Source organism: Podarcis raffonei, chromosome 9 (assembly GCF_027172205.1).
Source record: "Podarcis raffonei isolate rPodRaf1 chromosome 9, rPodRaf1.pri, whole genome shotgun sequence".
Lineage (NCBI taxonomy): Eukaryota > Metazoa > Chordata > Lepidosauria > Squamata > Lacertidae > Podarcis > Podarcis raffonei.
The window spans coordinates 19776993-19795229 of record NC_070610.1 but is presented as its reverse complement, the minus strand read 5'-3'; the positions used below and the strand labels follow the sequence as shown (position 1 = coordinate 19795229).

Sequence of the window (18237 nt, the reverse complement as noted above, 5' to 3'; positions counted from 1 at the left end):
ATGGAGTCCCCTATTAATGGAGCTGGGCAATCATAGGTCGTGGGCAAGTTTTGCTCACTGCAACGATGTTCATGGTGCACTGCTAAATTCCCCCCTGTAGGAACAGGTTACAGTCATGAGTATGTAAAGGGGTGTGCTTGGGAATATTGCTATTATAGGAGCTCACTTTGCTTCCTACCTGTGGTAACCCGATGTTCTAGGAAGATGTCTCACACGCACCCCAGCCATGACCCCAAATGGTCTCCCGTTTACTTCGGCTGCTTGTAGAACTCAGTACAGGCCTTTGAAATCAATCAGTCACTATATCAGTGGTGGCAGCTGCCTACTGCAGTTGATGGGGTGAAAGGTAGGAGCAGGTAGTGCCAGGGGTCACAACAGCCATTTTTGTCTGTTTCTTGCCATAGTTCCTTGCCTTTGCTTTAAACCAAAGCAAACACAACAAGCTCAGTCCTTCTGCTGCTTCCTAAGAAGTCTCCAAAAAGGTGTTTTGGCTCAGCTCCCTTGTCTCAGAATTGCAGAATTCTGGTTGACAAGAGCCCTGAATAAATTCTGATTGGCCCAGGGACACCAAGAAATATTTTGAAGTGCTTGCAGGAGATTGGCTGAGGGCATAGGTTTAGATTCTAAAATAAACCACTTGATGCATTAACTGCGTCCCAGTTGGCTAGGTATTGGCCAGTTTCAAGGAAAGAAGGCCACTTGGTAGGTCTGGATATTCTCCCTGAACATTTTAAGATCTCTTCCTCTGAAGAGTTATGGAGGCAGGGTTAGGTCATGGCAACTGAAATATACTCAGAGTCAAGAGTGGATTTCATGCTCTTTATTCAGCTCATAGTGGTGAGGAGGAATGGAAGTTCCCCGAGAATGTCTGCTTTATATACATTATTTACACAATGGGCCTCACGTGATTAGCTAATTCTGGGATTCTCCTGTAGGCCAACCAGGTTGTGGATTCACTTCCACCTGGAGCTGGATTGGGTGGCTCCTGTGGACCAATCCGACTGCTGCATTCTGAATCCTATTGTTCTAGGACCAATCAGACTCTGCATTTTGGATCCTATTCAACTCAGTACATAACAGCGATGCAGGCTTCAAGAAGGAAGACAGGCAGAGAGTGCATAATTACAATGTGGGAGAAGGAGAAAGGAAGAGTTGGTCTCAAGTTCTGAGCTTAAAGGGCAGGGGCAGTGGTAATATGCTGCTCTGTGCAAGGTAATTTGATGCCCTCCCTCCAGCCCACGTGGCACTGGATTAAGCCAGGGTCTGGGAAGGAGGTGTGAGGCTCTGGCAGCATCTTAGAGCCCTCTTCTAGGACCCTGTCTGAGCCCCCGCGTCTCCTTCCCAAAGCTGGGTCAGTGGACTTGGAGAAGGTGCCCTCCTTGGCTGAGTGCCCAGTGCAGCCATGCTGCTTGTACTGCCCTAAATCCACCTCAGTAAAGGGGAACTATGGGATTGGGGGAGGCTGCTGTTGCTGTTCCTTTTGCTCTTATGAGCCAACCACCCATTTGCCTGCCTTGTGTATGAAAAGAGAATATAAGGGGCTTTTGTGTGTGTTTTTAAAGCAAACAATGTCTTGCCTATTTAAAAAAACAAGCGACCAGGAGTGTTGCACAGAAACCACACAGAATGCAAAAAGAAAAGAAGCATGTTCTTAAAAGATTCATTACAGTTTAATGTGTTTTGTCTTGTTCAGGAAATATCCTACAAAGAATTTTTTAAAAATGAAAAGTCATAGACTACAGACATAACACAGATGTATACAGTATTATTTAAAATGCTCAAAACACTGGAAAGGTGTTTTGAAAAGGAAAGAAATTCTGGCCAGCGTTTAAAAACAGTATGTTAATAGGAAAGCATTTCAAAACTCTCAATTACAGCAAAAAAATCGGTACTTCTCATGGTACTGGACAGAAAACAGCTATTTCATGGACCCTGAAAGTTTGAGGTATTTGTTGCACTAAGTTTTGAAATGGTAACTTATTAAAGTTTACTTAATAATGTTTTTTTCGATGTGGACACACCTAGCTTTGCTCCAGCCTCTCCTCTAACCCATTATGAGCTGCCCGAGGGCAGAGGCGAAGGGGAGGCGAAGGAGAGGCAGAGGGATGGTCCCTTGCAGCTGGGGCCGCTGTTGTTCAGGATAAGTACCGACTCAGCCTCCTCCCTGAGCTCTGCAGCTGGCCAGGAAATAGGTACATTCCAGGATCAAATCAGAAGCGAGGATGGCTTTCATCATTCTGGGACTGTCCCTGGAAAAATCAAGACACTTCCAGGGCGTGAAATGCGTACTCCATCTGTATCAGTGGCTATCGAAAGCAGACAGACATAAATCAAAATCTGCAATCACACCATCTCCACTTACATTTGGAGAATTTGGGATACTTCACAGCAGCTAGTACTGTAATGAGTCATTCATATATCTTAAAAAGCGGAAAGGAAGCCAGCATTGCTGCCTATGGTGCCTCGAAAGAATTTTCTTTAGCTACCGTACAAAGAAGAGAGCTTTAAGGACGTTCACCCGCTTGACAAATGTGAATCTTTTCCTTTGTATTCCGCTAACACCCAGTGCTCCCACGCACACTGACAAAGCAAACGCTTCTTTATTATTCAGGTCTGCGGTGCAAGAAGCCAAATGATCATTTAATTTACAGTTCTGAAGCAGAGAGTAGTTAAGTACTCCAACGCGTTCAGATGTCTTTAAGAAAAAAAGGAAAGAAAAAATATCTCTCTCCCTGGGCAGCATTCCTGAAGATTGTGGGCACAAGTTGCCTGCTGTTAATGAGCAGTTGATATCAGAGTCCCTATTGTATTGCTCGCTTGTATCAAGTGTGCCATGGAAACAAGTAGGCCACAAAAACACATTAACCTGGTTGGATGTGAACTGAAGCCAGACTTTGACTCAGGTGCTAACATAGCATGGAATGAACTAGCAGGCAGGTCAGATTTGCTTCGCTTGCCAGGCGAATGGGAGTGGCTTTGGACGTTACTGAACGGGAAGTTGTGTGTGTGTGTGTGTTATGTACTAAGTTGAATAGGATCCAAAATGCAGCAGTCTGATTGGTCCTAGAACAATAGGATTCAGAATGCAGCAGTCTGATTGGTCCTAGAACCATGGGATCCAGAATGCAGCAGTCTGATTGGTCCACAGGAGCCACCCAATCCAGCTCCAGGTGGAAGTGAATCCGCAGCCTGATTGGCCTACAGGAGAATCCCGGAATTAGCCAATCACATGGGGCCCATTCTGTAAATAATGTATATAAAGCAGACATTCTGGGGGAAATTCCATTCCTCCTCACCACTATGAGCTGAATAAAGAGCATGAAATCCACTCTCGACTCCAAGTATATTTCAGGGCATAAGGCAAAGGGGGCTGGCACCATACATGCAGAAGTTGCACAGTTCAGTCCCCAACATCTGCAGGCAAAATAAACTCAGGTCTGGGAAGAAACTAGAGTTGGCAACCAACAAATATGTTAAAACAAAAAAAAAAAATTCTTCCAGTAGCACCTTAAAGACCAACTAAGTTAGTTCTTGGTATGAGCTTTCGTGTGCATGCACACTTCTTCTTCAGATACTTCTTCTTGTATCTGAAGAAGTGTGCATGCACACGAAAGCTCAAACCAAGAACTAACTTAGTTGGTCTTTAAGGTGCTACTGGAAGAAAAAAAAATTTTGTTTTGACTATGGCAGACCAACACGGCTACCTTTCTGTAACAAATATGTTGTTTGGCTACTGGCATTTTTGCTTCTTTGTATCAGGCATTGTGGAGTGGGGATGTCTCCTGATTCATCTAAATCTGCCAGGCTGCAATCACCAAAAGCCAACAGGTGCCAGCCTCTGACCTGCAAAATCTCGCTTCCAGTTCCAACCACTGAATGGGTATTTTTTAAAAAAATGATAATGACAACAGTAACAATACCTCCATCTAGAGCAGGCATGGGGAACTGGATTCCCAGTTGGTGGGCTGAATCCAGACCTCTCCTAGCCCCTGCGGTCCACTGTATTTTGGGGAGGAGGGTGCACCCACCTGTCAGCCATATATGAGAGTGCAGCACCCAAAATGGCCGTTGCAATCTCACTCAAAAAACTGGGATGTCCTATTTTCTCCCAGGACACTTGGCGGGTATGAAAACATGGGGGAAGTGGGGAGAGGGGGAAATGACGCCCTCCACCTTGAGCTTCTTGGAGGGAAAAGGTGAGGTGGGAATATGAATAAAGAAAAATAAGATGCACAGAGTCACGAAATTAAAAGACGCCTGCTTCCTGGGAGAACAGCAGTGACAAACCTAGACAGCATCTTAAAAAGCAGAGACTTCACCTTGCCGACAAACGTCCGTATAGTTAAAGCTATGGTTTTCCCAGTAGTGATGTATGGAAGTGAAAGCTGGACCATAAAGAAGGCTGATCGCCGAAGAATTGATGCTTTTGAAGTATGGTGCTGGAGGAGACTCTTGAGAGTCCCGTGGACTGCAAGAAGATCAAACCTCTCCATTCTTAAGGAAATCAGCCCTGAGTGCTCACTGGAAGGACAGATCGTGAAGCTGAGACTCCAATACTTTGGCCACCTCATGAGAAGAGAAGACTTCCTGGAAAAGACCCTGATGTTGGGAAAGATGGAGGACACAAGGAGAAGGGACGACAGAGGATGAGATGGTTGGATACTGTTCTCGAAGCTACCAGCATGAGTTTGACCAAACTGTGGGAGGCAGTGGAAGACAGAAGTGCCTGGCGTGCTCTGGTCCATGGGGTCACGAAGAGTTGGACACGACTAAACGACTAAACAACAACAAGATGCACACTTGCTACTGCCATCAGCAGGCACAGCCAAACTCTTCTGTCTCCTGGCTGGGGAAACTAGCTGTGTTGGAGGCAGGTAGACAGGGCAAAGCACTGCCCCAGCTACCTCCTCAGAGGCTCTAGCTGTGCACCATTCTAATTTTTAAAATTTCTAACCCCAGGGCGAGTGTAGTAGTGAGCTATGTCAATCAGACCACAGTTGAGGGCTCACAGAGCCAATGAGAGCACCGGTGTAGTCTGGCCCCTTACTGTTCTCACTGGTCCTGCAATCCCAAAATAGCTAAAAAATAAAAGCCAGTAAGAAAGCAAACAAAGAAGGCTGCACCAAGGGCCCATCAGGATTTGGCCAGCAGCATTTCTTGTCACATGAAGGAAGGAGAATTTGTCCTTCTCCCCTCCCAAGCAGAAGAAACTTGTCCTCTTTGACCATCAAGGGAAATGAACATTATTCAAAAATGAAATAAAAAACAGACTCATCCAAATGCAGACATCACTTCTGGGAGTGCTTCAGGCTACATTGAAAGCTGCCCTGCCTCTGAGCAGTTGTTCTGTCATGAAAGAAAAAAGCACAGAGGCAGGGGAGAGTCAAGAAAAGCCCTAGGTATTTGTGTGCTACGCTTGTCCATCATTACATTCTGTGTGCTTTCTCGAGAACACCAAAACCTTCCAAACACATTGGTTGGGCTAGTGGGCAGATAGCTTAGGGTTATCGCCAAGTGATTTTTGTATCTGTTTTATTTATATCATTTGCTTTAAAAAAAAATTATACCGCTTAATAATAAAAACCTATAAGCTGCTTCCATAAAAGCAACAAGAACGCAACAACATTCAATAAAGGTTTCCTAAAAACTAGAATAGAACAAAACTATATATTTCGCAATTAAAAGTGGGCAGCGTACAGAACAAGATTCCTTGATTTGACGCTCCTGGCAAAAACAAAGCCAAAAAGCAACATTTTTGTCATCCTCAGAACGTGGCAAAAAAGTCAGATAATTCCACGAGTGCTCAATATTTCAGTTTAACACACACACACCCGAGCATTGTGTCCAATGTGGACATAGAAGAATCATGCTGAAAAGAACAGAGCCCGTCTAGAGGAGGGTGACCAGAATGGTGAGGATCTGGAAACCTATGAGGAAAGGTTGAAAGAGACATGTTTGCTCGGCAGGGAGAAGAGAATGATAGAATTGTTGAGTTGGGTCATCTAATCCAACCTGCTGCAATGCAGGACTCTCAATGTGTAGCCCCCCACCCAATTTGAAACCATGCTGGACCCTGCTGAGCACTGCAAATGTGCTAGACCAAGGACTGTCACACCGAAAATAGAGCAAATTTCTCCTCTCTTGCTCCAGAGGACACAACTTGAACCAATGGATGGAAATTGTAGGGAAGCAGATTTCATCTAAACAGTAAGACACGCTTCCTAACAGCAGGAGACAGCTTTGCAAAAAGGGTTGGCTCTCCTTCACATGAAGTATTTAATCAGAGACTGACAGCCATCTGCCAGGGATTCTGAAATCGTATCCTGCACTGTAGAAGCTGCACTTAGTTCCTAGGGTGGATTAAATGGGCTCCAAGATACCTTCCAACTCTATGATCCTGTGAAAACTCATTGTGGAATATATTGCATGGTTTCATTCGATAGGATCTGAATTAAATCAATTACCTCCTCTGCTGGTGATTTTTCAGGTATGTAAAAAATAATAATATTGCAATCAATGCTTTGCCAAGAGATGCTACTGCATTAGGTTTGTGTATCAGCATGTTCATCTGTTAAGAAATGCTGCCTTCCTTTGCTATGTCTCTTAGGCGATAATCACTTACCCGGGAGTAAACCTCATTGAACTCAGTGGGATTTGTAGTGTTCAAGATTATTGGTTAGTAATTTTTACTGTTAAAAAAAGATAGTACCCAACAATTATAAAGGAGTCTACTAACACATGATTACTTGCAGAAGTCAAAGGCATATCAAGACTTCTCAGTTTGTTTCAGCATAATGGGTATGAAAGAACTGCCACCAATTTGGTAATCTAGTATCAGCACAGACAAAAATTTTTGTAGCCAACTGCGCAGTCCCAAATCCATTGGGTATACCATTAAATTCCTTTCCCAATCCTGCAGCATTCAGGATCGAAAACATGGAAATGGAAATTAAACTATTTGTTATCTACCAGTTGCAAATCTGAATGCCAGTCAAAACAGGTTCCTAAATTCTACAACCACAGTTGATAATAACAGAAGTTACCAGCAAAAAAAACAAACAGCAGCATAATGGGAAACAAATTGATCCTATTACCGCTGCAGCTGAATCAGAGTCTAATTTGCACACATGCTTATGAAAAAGCGTTGTGAGCGTGGCATGAAAAGCAACAGCATCCTCAGGTTTGCAGATATGAAACACAGCAAGTTATACATTCATCAATCATCTTGCAAGAGAAATCAAACCTAAGCTACAAATCACCAGCATTATAGCAACATGCTATTTTTTTTTAAAGCAGCACCCTTCTGAATCAGAGATCACTGTGTGCTTCATAATTCACAAGAAAGGCATTTTACTTACAAGGCTTCTTAAGCAAATTGATCATTTTGAACGGCAGGTGAGAGGCAGAAGCAGAAAGCCTTTCCTGCTTTGATCCCCTTCAAAGGAAAAACTGAAACTATGAGATCACGGATGGAAAAATTTATCCCAAAATTGGTTAAAGAATATTTAAAAGCAAATGAAGTTTGTGTGGGCACAGCCTGGTGGTTCAAGTTGAAAATACATGGGCTATATTTGGATTTCAGAAAAAAAGAAACGCCCACAGATGTCTTTGGAAAGTAAAGAAGCCTCTAGCAGGAATTGTTCCTACTCAGTAAAAGTCAGCAAGGCAGAGCTCAAATTATATAACAGAAGGAAATGGGGGGGGGGGGACCTTAACAAAATGCACAAGCCCCAACTTCAGACCTCCTCCCCACTTTAATCAAGTCATGACAACTCTATGGACTTCTAAAAAAACAGTAGCTTAGGGGGCCACCAGAAAAAGATTGGGTTGGAGAGCTTTTGCATAGATTTAGCATAGGAATAATGAGCTTGGGCCCCACAGCTACCTCAAATAGTGTAAAATATATCCCATTCACTTGACCTAGCCTCACCACATCAGAGCGAAACGTATGTGCCTTGATAATTATGGGCTGATTGCATAGGCTGGAACTAAACTGTTAAGGAACAGAAAGAAGGTGGCTGCTGAAAATAGAAGCCCAGTTTTGTGGTACCTTTTCCTCAAAAATGTATAGTACTATTTACCTCATATCCTGACATCAGCCAGTGGCATGGAGCAGGAACAGAGGGAGATTCAGCAAAATTATATCAAGGCATGAGGTAAATTGGAGAAAGGTGGACTTAACACGCCAGCACTTGGAACTGAGCTTGAGAATGAACTGGTGACTAATATAGTAGATTCAAAACTGTCTTAATAGTTGCCATCCAGCTGGTCCAAGCCAATGATCATGAAGCAGTATATATTCTGCTAACGACAGTTTCTGATCACTCCTCTGAGGCAGTCCCTACATACAGCATTGAGGACCCTGGTGAGGCCATTGGGATTGCAGTTAGCACATCAGCCTCAGCTAGTAAGAAGTACCTGGGAGCCACAGAGGCCATTTATCTCTTCAAAGAAAACGGCAGATCTAAGTTACACGTTCAATATTTCAGGGAGAACACAGCCCAGCCCACAACAAGCTCAACATCACCTCCGAGTCCAGATGAGTCACTTCTCACCACACCCCCGTCTTATCTTGATTGGGTTAGTTACTGACCACAGCCCTATTCAGGTATTAGGGCTGATTAGGGAATGTCAACATGAGCAGGAGCTGGGGATACATGTCGACTCCGTCCCCCAAAGCCCTCATGTGAACGAGTCTCCACTCCTGACTTTCCCATATTGAGTGGGAAGCTCTGACGGCTGTTCAACTGCACATACTGAGAAGCCTCCACACGCAATCAGGAACTCTGCCTTATCAGGGCTCCTGAGAACCACACAGGTCTTTAGCCTCCTTGCGACCCTACCGGAAGTGGAGTATGCAGGGTCCAGTATACAGTGATATTGGAGTGGCGGCATCAGAATGCATGCCTCCCATGGCCTCTCTTCCTGTTTACATTCCCTACTCAGGCTGAGCTAGAATTTCAGGACTGCTACAGCTTCAGCCAAGTTTGATGAAATGGATAAATAGACCAGGGTTCCATCGGCTTAACACTTCGCCCCTAAATCCCTGGAAAACATTACTTGACATACTAATATAGACAGACTTATTAAAATAGCAGGAGCATCAACTGCCCATCAGTGCCCATTAAAAAGCTCACATAATTACCTGTCAGGCTATACAAAAGCCTGCAGAAAAAGATGGCCAAGTCTTCACAATAGAGCGTGTCTGCGCTCTCTGACAATGTGTAATTAAGGGCAGTTTCCTTGTCCATTCTCTAGCTGTGTCTTTTATATAGGGATAGGGGAAAGTAGCATGACCTTTGGGGAAATGCATTAGCAGCACTGACACCAATTTGGCATTTTATTTCAATTGCCTACTTCAAGGCGAGCAATAGCCTCTGGGCCTGCTAAGAGCTTCTTTAACTAAAATCTAGATATAAATCTTTCATGGTCACTTTCTCAGGGCTTATGAAGCTGTTTTCTTCTCTTCTTTCAAATATGCATTATGCTCAACCTTAGACAATGGGGTAAGAGAGTTTGAATTGATGCCAGAGTTAGACCTTGAACTCAAGACAACGTGCCGGTTCAGCAAACACGCATCCTAGTGAGGAGGGAAAAAGAAGTTAGCTCCAGATGCCTGTCAGCGCAGATGAATGTTAAAAAAATGTAAACCAACCAAAATATTGCAAAAATTGCCCCATTAGAAACAAGGCATCATGATGCCCAGCAGTTACACAAAGGGCTGAATGTGTTGTCTGTGAAAAGAACGACATATGGAATTACAGTGGTACCTCGGGTTACAAACACCTCAGGTTACAAATGCTTTGGGTTACAAACTCCACTAACCCGGAAGTAGTATCTCAGGTTGAGAACTTTGCCCCAGGATGAGAACGGAAATCGCACACCAGCGGCACGGCACCAGCATGAGGCCCTATTAGCGAAAGCGCACCTCAGGTTAAGAACAGTTTCTGGTTAAGAAGAGACCTCCGGAACAAATTAAGTCTGTAACCCAAGGTACCACTGTAGTAGGACTGGTTCCAGCGAGAGCACACCGCCCATGTTCTCCTAAAATCTTTAATCCACCTCTCCTTTTGCTTTCTCAAGAACCGCAAGAGCAGTAGGGAAGATCGACTGGGGATTGCAAGTTCTAGAGCTGTGGTTTGCAACGTGGCACATGCCCCACAGGGGGCCAATTCGAGAATGAGTTAATAACAGTGAATGGCCTTTTAGGCTTCCTCCATGTGAATAGGAGTTCACTTTTTGAATAATAAGAATTATATGTCACGGGGGGGGGGGGTGTCAGGATTTTAGAGATGCTTAGGTGGGGCATGGCCAAAAAAAGATTGGGAACCACTGTTCTAGAACTTCGTTTGGTGGGCCACACATTTCTGGACCTCAGCCTGTCCCACACATTTGTGCTAGCCACGGGAAATAGCAAAGGATTGTTATGTTTAATCATAAGATAGTTATTTATTCATTTAGGTATCAAATTGAAATTTTATCAATAGGTTATTATTACAGCTGGGCAACTGGTATGACGTTCAGATCGTGATACTGGTTGCAGACTTTTTGAGCTGGCAATATACATTGCAGCTCCCCAACCACTGCCAGCACAGCACATTTTACTCCCAATCTCTTTCCTCCAGTGATCCAGCTCTGAGGGCCTTCTGGTGGTTCACTCACTGTGAGAAGTGAGGTTACAGGGAACCAGGCAGAGGTCCTTCTCGGTAGTGGCGCCCACCCTGTGGAATGCCCTCCCATCAGATGTCAAGGAAATAAACAACTATCTGACTTTTAGAACACATCTGAAGGCAGCCCTGCTCAGGGAAGTTTTTAATGTTTGATGTCGTATTGTGTTTTAATTTGTTGGAAGCCACCCGGAGTGGCTGGGGAAACCCAGTCAGATGGGCGGCATATAAATAAATTATTTATTATTATTATTATGATTATTATTAGGTGGCTCATTCATAAGTCAGGAGGAACCTGTGCAATCATTTAAACAGTATTCCAGCAGTTCCCATGCAATTATGGTAACTTCGTAAGGACTCTACACTGATAATTGAAGGTGTTTGTCTGAGCTTGCTAGTGGAGAGAGCAGTCTCTGCTGCTAATGCTCATCCTTGCATTTTAGCAATGACATAACTCTTAAGTATTCATATTTTACTCAGAAAGAGACCTGGCACCTTGCCTTTCTTGTCTAATTAAAGTTGGAGATCCTTTAAGCTCCTTCCAGTATTGTTTTTTCTCATACGTATCTGCTGACAGGTAAATTCCACTGCCTCTTTTCATGGACTGGGTGGTTAAAAAAACATTCATGCACAGCCAGAGAGATAAAAACTGCAAACTGAAAGAAGTGTAAAACACCGTTGTAAGGGGTGGGAGAAAGGCAATGAATTTAGTGAGGTCACACAGCACGCTTCAACACACAATGAAATTATTCTCTTCAGCTGAATAATTTCATGTCAGTACACTGCACCAATAGTCACAGCAAAAACAAACAAAACCCACACTATTTGCAATTATAAAGAGACAGAACCATCACAATGGTGTCGGAACCTACTGCATCCATTGGTTCTCTTTATGCTTCCACTTTCTCCAGTTCCAACCCAACTACTGGGCCAATGGAACATCTGCCCCAAGCACTGCTTGTGACCCAGTGACCAACGGACAAGTACTGAGTGCCCTTGTACTACCCTATGACCTCTCAGCAGTGTAGATATGAGGGAACTTATAATAATGACCAGTGAAAAAATAACCAGGTTCAGTCTTTTATTCTGTCTCCAGTTATGGAGTCAGCTTTGGGGAAAGTTATGAGGACAAAATCTCATTTAACATTTTCCTGTGCAAAAAGGCTAAAGTGATTGGGCCTTGTCAGTTGGTTGAGGGGATTGTCTCAGGGGAGACTTGACAATATGTTTATAAATTAACGCATTGGGAAGAGAGGAAGTTTTTCTCCCCCTCTCAAAAAACTACAATTTGGAGCAGCCTTACCCCTCACAGAGCTGTAATTCTCAGCATCCGCAACACAGCTAAAGCAGTTTGCAAAATTCTTCAGGTGGGGAATGTGCTTTAAATGTATGATGTGTACTCAGCCACAATCAAATGTATGGCTTTCTCCACTATGAGATGAAGTGATGCCTTCAAAGGAGAATTAGACCCATTCACGTTGAATAGACCCATCAGTGAGGAACAGTTGAGAGAACTGGGTATGTTTAGCCTGGAAAAGTGGAGACTGAGAGGAGATAACCATTTTCAAATATCAAAAGGGCTGTCGAATGGAGGATGGAGCTCTGCTCTGGAGAGTAGGACTTGAACGAATGGCTTCAAGGTACAAGAAGATTCTGACTAAATGTCAGGAAGAACTTTGACAGTAAGAGCTGCCTGACAGTGGAATGGACTCCCTTGAGAGGACTCTCCTTCTTTGGAAGTTTTTGAGCAGAGGTAGGGTGGGCCATGTCATGTTGGATGGTCATCTATCACATATAATTTAGTCAAGATTCCTGCATTGCAGGGGGTGGATTAGATAGACCCTTGGGGTCCCTTCCAACTATACAATTCTATGATTCTACGAAAGCCACTGAACATCAGTTGCTAGGGAACAACAATGGAAGAGGGCAATTGCCTTCAGGCTTGCTTGTGAGCTTCCTGTCACTGTGGAAGCAGAATGGTGGGTTAGAATTACTAGACAAACTTTCAGCCTCTCAGCAGGAGTCTTACATCACTTCTTATATTCTTATTATTTAAAAAGCTAATCTTGTGCAAGCATTTTGTGTTTCCAGATTGGGAGTGCTTCTGGAATACTGGAATATTTAGCTGTCTGTCAATTTGGGTCCCCTCCCGCATCAGTATGATTTCCATCCTATGCCCTTGGGCTATAGTACCATTGGCTGTTGACCTGGCACAAATCCTTTAAGAGGCTGCATCTTTTCTCCAACTCCTGGTATGAAGCAAGTGTAAGCAGGGCATCAATAATTCACAACCAGTGCCTTATTTCCACATCAGCAACAATAATATGTCTCTGTCTTAAGTGTGCGTTTCTTGTCTCCCCTCTTTCTTAGGTAGTGAGGCTGATTTCTTTGGAGAGGTTGTGTTCCCCTTCAGGGCAGAGGAAGAAAGCCTAAAGAAAAAGGAACAACTCCTTACACATACCCCACCCTAAGTTGTTTTCTGGCCTCAGTGAAAGTTGAACCACGTGCCAAGTTCTGAAATAGCTGCTGTAGCTGCTGCAAACTCTTAAGTGTAGACAGCCGAAATCCAACAAATTATGAGCTTATATTGCAAGTATATCTGTTCAGGATTTCAATGGGAACACTTCCATGTTTAGGGCTATGGGAGAGAGAACAAAACTCTGACTAAAATAGCAGCAATGGGGTACTTTTTAGCAAGAGTATGTCTCTTGATGAATGAGGGCGCAAAGTTTTGAGTGACGTGGAATGCTTCGTTCAGTATGTGTTAGCCTCAAAGCTTTTTAAAACACTTGCATTGCTTGTCTTTTTTATAGCTTATTCTCTGGGGTAAACGTGGAAATAGCTGCCTATGCTCTGCATTCCTGCTTGGGGTCATCCTATCCCATTAACAGGAAGTGTTGCTCGACTCTGGCTGCCCAAATGACTGGTAGTATTAATGTCACATTGAAAAGCCCACGGCTTGTAAGTAATACCCTAAATGGGTTTATGTAACAAAAATAGTTCACTGCCCTCATAATTTCAGTTCTAAATATCTACTGTGTGACCCTTAGCACTCGACTACCTGATTTAAGAGCCTTATGTGACATCAGGGCACATAAACCAGTTGCAGCCTTCAGCTTTTGTCTTCTTGGGGTGTTAGAAAATAGGAAGGTATCTTATTTAGCTCAATACAGTCATACCTCGGTTTTTGAACAGCTTAGTTCTCGAAGCTTTTGGCTCCTGAACACCGTAAACCCGGAAGTGAATGTTCTGGTTTGCAAACTATTTTTGGAAGTCGAATGTTGGATGGGGCAACCAATAGGCTGCAGGAGCTTCCTGTAGCCAATCAGAAGCTGTGCTTTGGTTTCCAAACGTTTTGGAAGTCGAACGGACTTCCGGAACGGATTCCGTTACACTTCTGAGGTACAACTGTATTATCTACTAGGGTGTGCACCAGATTGTGCTGAATCTCCATGCAAATTGGGATTGAACCCTCCTGCTCACATTATGATGGGGGGGAGAGAAGTATCATTTCCTCCTCCTCACCCCTTCCGCTCCCAACCGTGTGTGTTTAATTAGGGTTTTAAAAAATCCTAACTGAACACTAGCCCCACCCACAGATTGATCCGGGACAGAATCTGGGTTGGATTTACCTGGCTTGGCCCAGGGTCAAGTAAAGGCTGCTCAAGGCCCCCAGACTGGGCTGCCAGATTGGGTTGGGAAGGGCTGTAAAGGGTAAAGGGGTAAAGGGGACCCCTGACCATTAGGTCCAGTCGTGACTGACTCTGGGGTTGTGGCGCTCATCTCGCTTTGTCCACAGGGAGCCGTCGTTTGTCCACAGACAGCTTCCAGGTCATGTGGCTAGCATGACTAAGCTGCTTCTGGAGAACCAGAGCAGGGCACGGAAATGCCTTTTACCTTCCCGCCGGAGTGGTACCTATTTATCTACTTGCACTTTGACGTGCTTTCAAACTGCTAGGTTGGCAGGAACAGGGACCGAGCAACGGGAGCTCACCCCGTCGCGGGGATTCAAACCGCTGACCTTCTGATCGGCAAGTCCTAGGCTTTGTGGTTTAACCCACAGCGCCACCCGCGTCCCTTTGGGAAGGGCTGATAGCCCTATTATCTACGCCGACTGGTAGCAGCACTAGCTAATTTCAGGCAGGATTCCTTCTCAGGCATACTTGGAGTTGCGACAGATTGTGAGTGGGACCTTTTGCATGTAAAACAAAAGCTCTTCTGTGTCTATGGTGACATTAGACTAGGTTCAGCCACTGGTTACAGGCAACACTTGCAGCTGTAGGAACCTGTGGGTCTCTCTCTGCTGTGCAGATTCTGCCACCACCCCCTTTCTTAATGCTTTGGTTGGTTAGCATCTGTCTACCTCAGGAGACAATGGAGGAGTGCGCCTTTGGGGGTGAAGTCAAAAGGTTGGAAGGTTACATAGTGCTTGTGTTTTCCCAAGCAATTTCCAAAAGAAAATTATCACCACAAAAATCAATTAAAATAACACGGATGTGAACGTCCAAAAAGATTAACCAATTATCAAATTCTGTCTCTTTAATTTGCATCCCAAAGCAAAAGTTTAGGGCTTTGTTTTTTTCCAGTACCTGCAGCATTGCTACCCAGTCCCTCAGACTGAACATTGTGTTCTGTATCGCTTTCATCTGTAGCCATGGTTTTGCTAAATGTTACTGAAACAAAATTACAGCATGACAAAGTTTACATTGATTAATCATGGAATTCAGGTTTAACACCATTAGAGTGCAGGCTCGTTTCAGCATTGTCTGATTAACAATGAAATGAACCATACCTTAGCTGGGTTCCCCCCGCCCCAGAAAGGCAATGTGCAAGAAACAATGGCTCCAACTTATTTTAATTACTTTTCCTTTTTCACACAACACGGGAATGGAGATTACCTTTCATAAACAATGATGAGAGTTGTAGTTTTTCTCGTTTATGCCGTCATCAGGCAAAACAAATGAGCTTGGGCATGATAAGGTTTGAACTGCATAATTGTTTTTTTCATTACAACTAGTTTACGCCAGCTGCTCACCTCCCCAGGAGCCACGGGGAAGGGAGGGAAACAAAAAAACCAACATGCTCTGAAATCTTGACATTAAAAAAAATGCCACATCAAAAGACAGCATTAGGAAAACCTGCCTTGGAGGAAACAAGGGAGGAGGAAGGCAACTCCTGTGAACTGAGTAAAGTCTAGGACAGGCATCCCCAAATTCGGCCCTCCAGATGTTTTGGGACTACAACTCCCATCATCCCCAGCTAACAGGACCAGTGGTCAGGGATGATGGGAGTTGTAGTCCCAAAACATCTGGAGGGGCAAGTTTGGGGGTGCCTGGTCTAGGAGGTGGGGAGTATGGGCAGGTGGGGGAGAGATGGTAGAAGAGAGAAAGATGAGAAAGTGATTCGAAAGACAATGTAGTAGGAACAAGGGGAAAAATGGGAGACAGGGGCAGAAGAAGGAAGGAACTGAGAATTAAAGAGGACACAAGCAAGGAAATGAGCAAGGAAATGATGGTTGCAAAGAGAAAGGAAGGGTGTGGGATGGGGGCAAACAGTGGGAAAGAGAAAATGCTGAAAGAACTACTGAGAAAAGGAATGAGTAAGAATGGGAAAGCGAGAAGGAAGAAGGAAGGAAAGTGAAAGGAGGAGTGAAAGTGAAAGACAGGGTTGTTGTTTTTTCTTCTCTAGCTCAAACTCTCCGAAGTTAAGTGTCTAAAGCTGAGGGCACTTAAAACTACAAGCTGGAACCTGAAGCATAGCAGATACCTGCTCTGGGGGCAAGGCAAAAGGGCAAGGCTCCCATTTATACCAGGTCTGGCCAATCCAGAGAATTATGGCAGGGATAAATGTTGCAGACCACACTCCCTTTTACCCCTGGAGAAAGTGGTAGAGAGTGAACAAAATAGATCACAAAGGGTGTGCTGGATAAAATAGGACTTTAAATTTATTCCCCGCCACCCAACTGGTTTGGAGGAAAAACGGTGACAAGGACATTCATGGATCAAAAAGGAAAAGATGACTGTGAAGGAAACATAGAAAATAGCTTTAATAAAGCAGAACTAAATGTAGGCTTTTCGTATTTTGCACCAGACAAAGGAATTAAGACAGAGTAGAAAGTATGCCTGTGTGTGCCTGTGTCTGAAACTATTACCAAAGAAGAAATGGAATAGCAGACTTGAGAGACTAGAGGCTTGAACAGACTAAAGAGGGTGTGTGGGTGTGTGTTTGTGTGTGGGTGTGTGGGTGTGGGTGTGAAGAAAGAGAGCAACAGTAGATAGGTCATCAAAAAGCGAACCCCTACCCTGAAACAACATACCAAATAATTAATGGCAACAATGGGTTTCAGCACTATAGCAATATGCAATAATTCAACAGATAGCTGAAAAATAAAAATTATTCAGTGTGCTGTTTCATATTGCACTGCAGCCAATGAAAGATTCTTTAAAAAAAAGAATTATCTGCATGGTGACATGAAATAAGTATGGTGGTAAAGTAAATGTATGTATAACTATGGCAATCCGGAGTAAACAGGATATGTTTATCCACTTGGCTCCAAATATTAAAAACTGTAGGTGACTGGGAATCAGCATATATTTGAAAGAATGCAGAACGCCAACACAACTCACATACTGATTCAACATGCTTGCAAAGAATTTCCTTCCACCTACAGCAGGCATCTTCTAGTATGCATGGCTTCCAGTCAGACAAAAGCACAAGTTATTTCAGCTGCAAACGTAAGTTAATGCAGGAATGGTTTTGCTTGGCGCACTGGGAGGCAGTAGCGCTGTCAGGGTAGCACTTTGGGGTAGAAGCCCAGGACCCTACTCAACAAAATGAGTAGGAGAGCTGGCTCACCACACTTTACCAACTGAGTAAAATGATAAACATTACCATCTAAACAACTAAGTTGAGAGTCTAAAAGCTGCCTAACTGTACCACTGGTATGTCTGTGTGTGAGAGAAAAAATGTCACTTAGGGAAAACTAAAGGGATCAATATCAGTTACTTTATAATATATAAAGGGCCAAAATTAGTCTTCTGCAAAATGTTTTGCTTATATTTCTAAAACTTTACTTGCAGTGCAAAACCCACTGGGTTCAATAGCACACGCACACACACACACACACACACACACACTACTAACAGAGTTTAGGACTGCACCTTTGTACTATTTGTAGGGAACATGCACCCCCAATGTCACAGGCCGTAATAGTGCCTTCAAGTTAGGAATTCAGTTTGTGAGAGAAAGAGCAGTATAGACCAAATGTATCACTTCTCACAGTCCCTGCATGAGAACATTGAAATGGTACCGTCCCTATGTAAGAGCTAGGCCACCTCAACTACACATATCTAACCAACACTACCATTTAAACCTCTCTCTGCTTCTTTACACCCTCTTTTTATCTGTTAAGAAGCAATTCCCTCATCATACAACAAATTTCATTCCCCACCCCCTTTCCAGTTCTCCAACCACAGTAATAGTTGTGAGCTTACTCTCTCGAAATCACGTTTAACTAGCCACAAAATTAGCTGAAGTAAGCTCCCTTTCCACTGCCATATATACGCTGGGT

The 18237-nt window shown here is 43.8% G+C and overlaps 1 protein-coding gene across 2 annotated transcripts in view; it reads right to left on the bottom strand.

The window, feature by feature from the left end:
* The window catches only part of CRACD (capping protein inhibiting regulator of actin dynamics), a 106379-nt gene that overhangs the window by 49090 nt on the left and 39052 nt on the right, over positions 1-18237 (bottom strand). The window contains exon 1 of one of the 2 annotated variants that reach the window (XM_053402370.1): positions 7359-7504. The exons of the other annotated variant lie outside the window; for it this stretch is intronic. Coding sequence (XP_053258345.1) covers positions 7359-7383 — 25 coding nt within the window. The 5' untranslated portion in view covers positions 7384-7504. Of the gene's footprint in view, positions 1-7358; positions 7505-18237 lie in introns of those variants that run through there. 2 annotated transcript variants of the gene reach the window in all.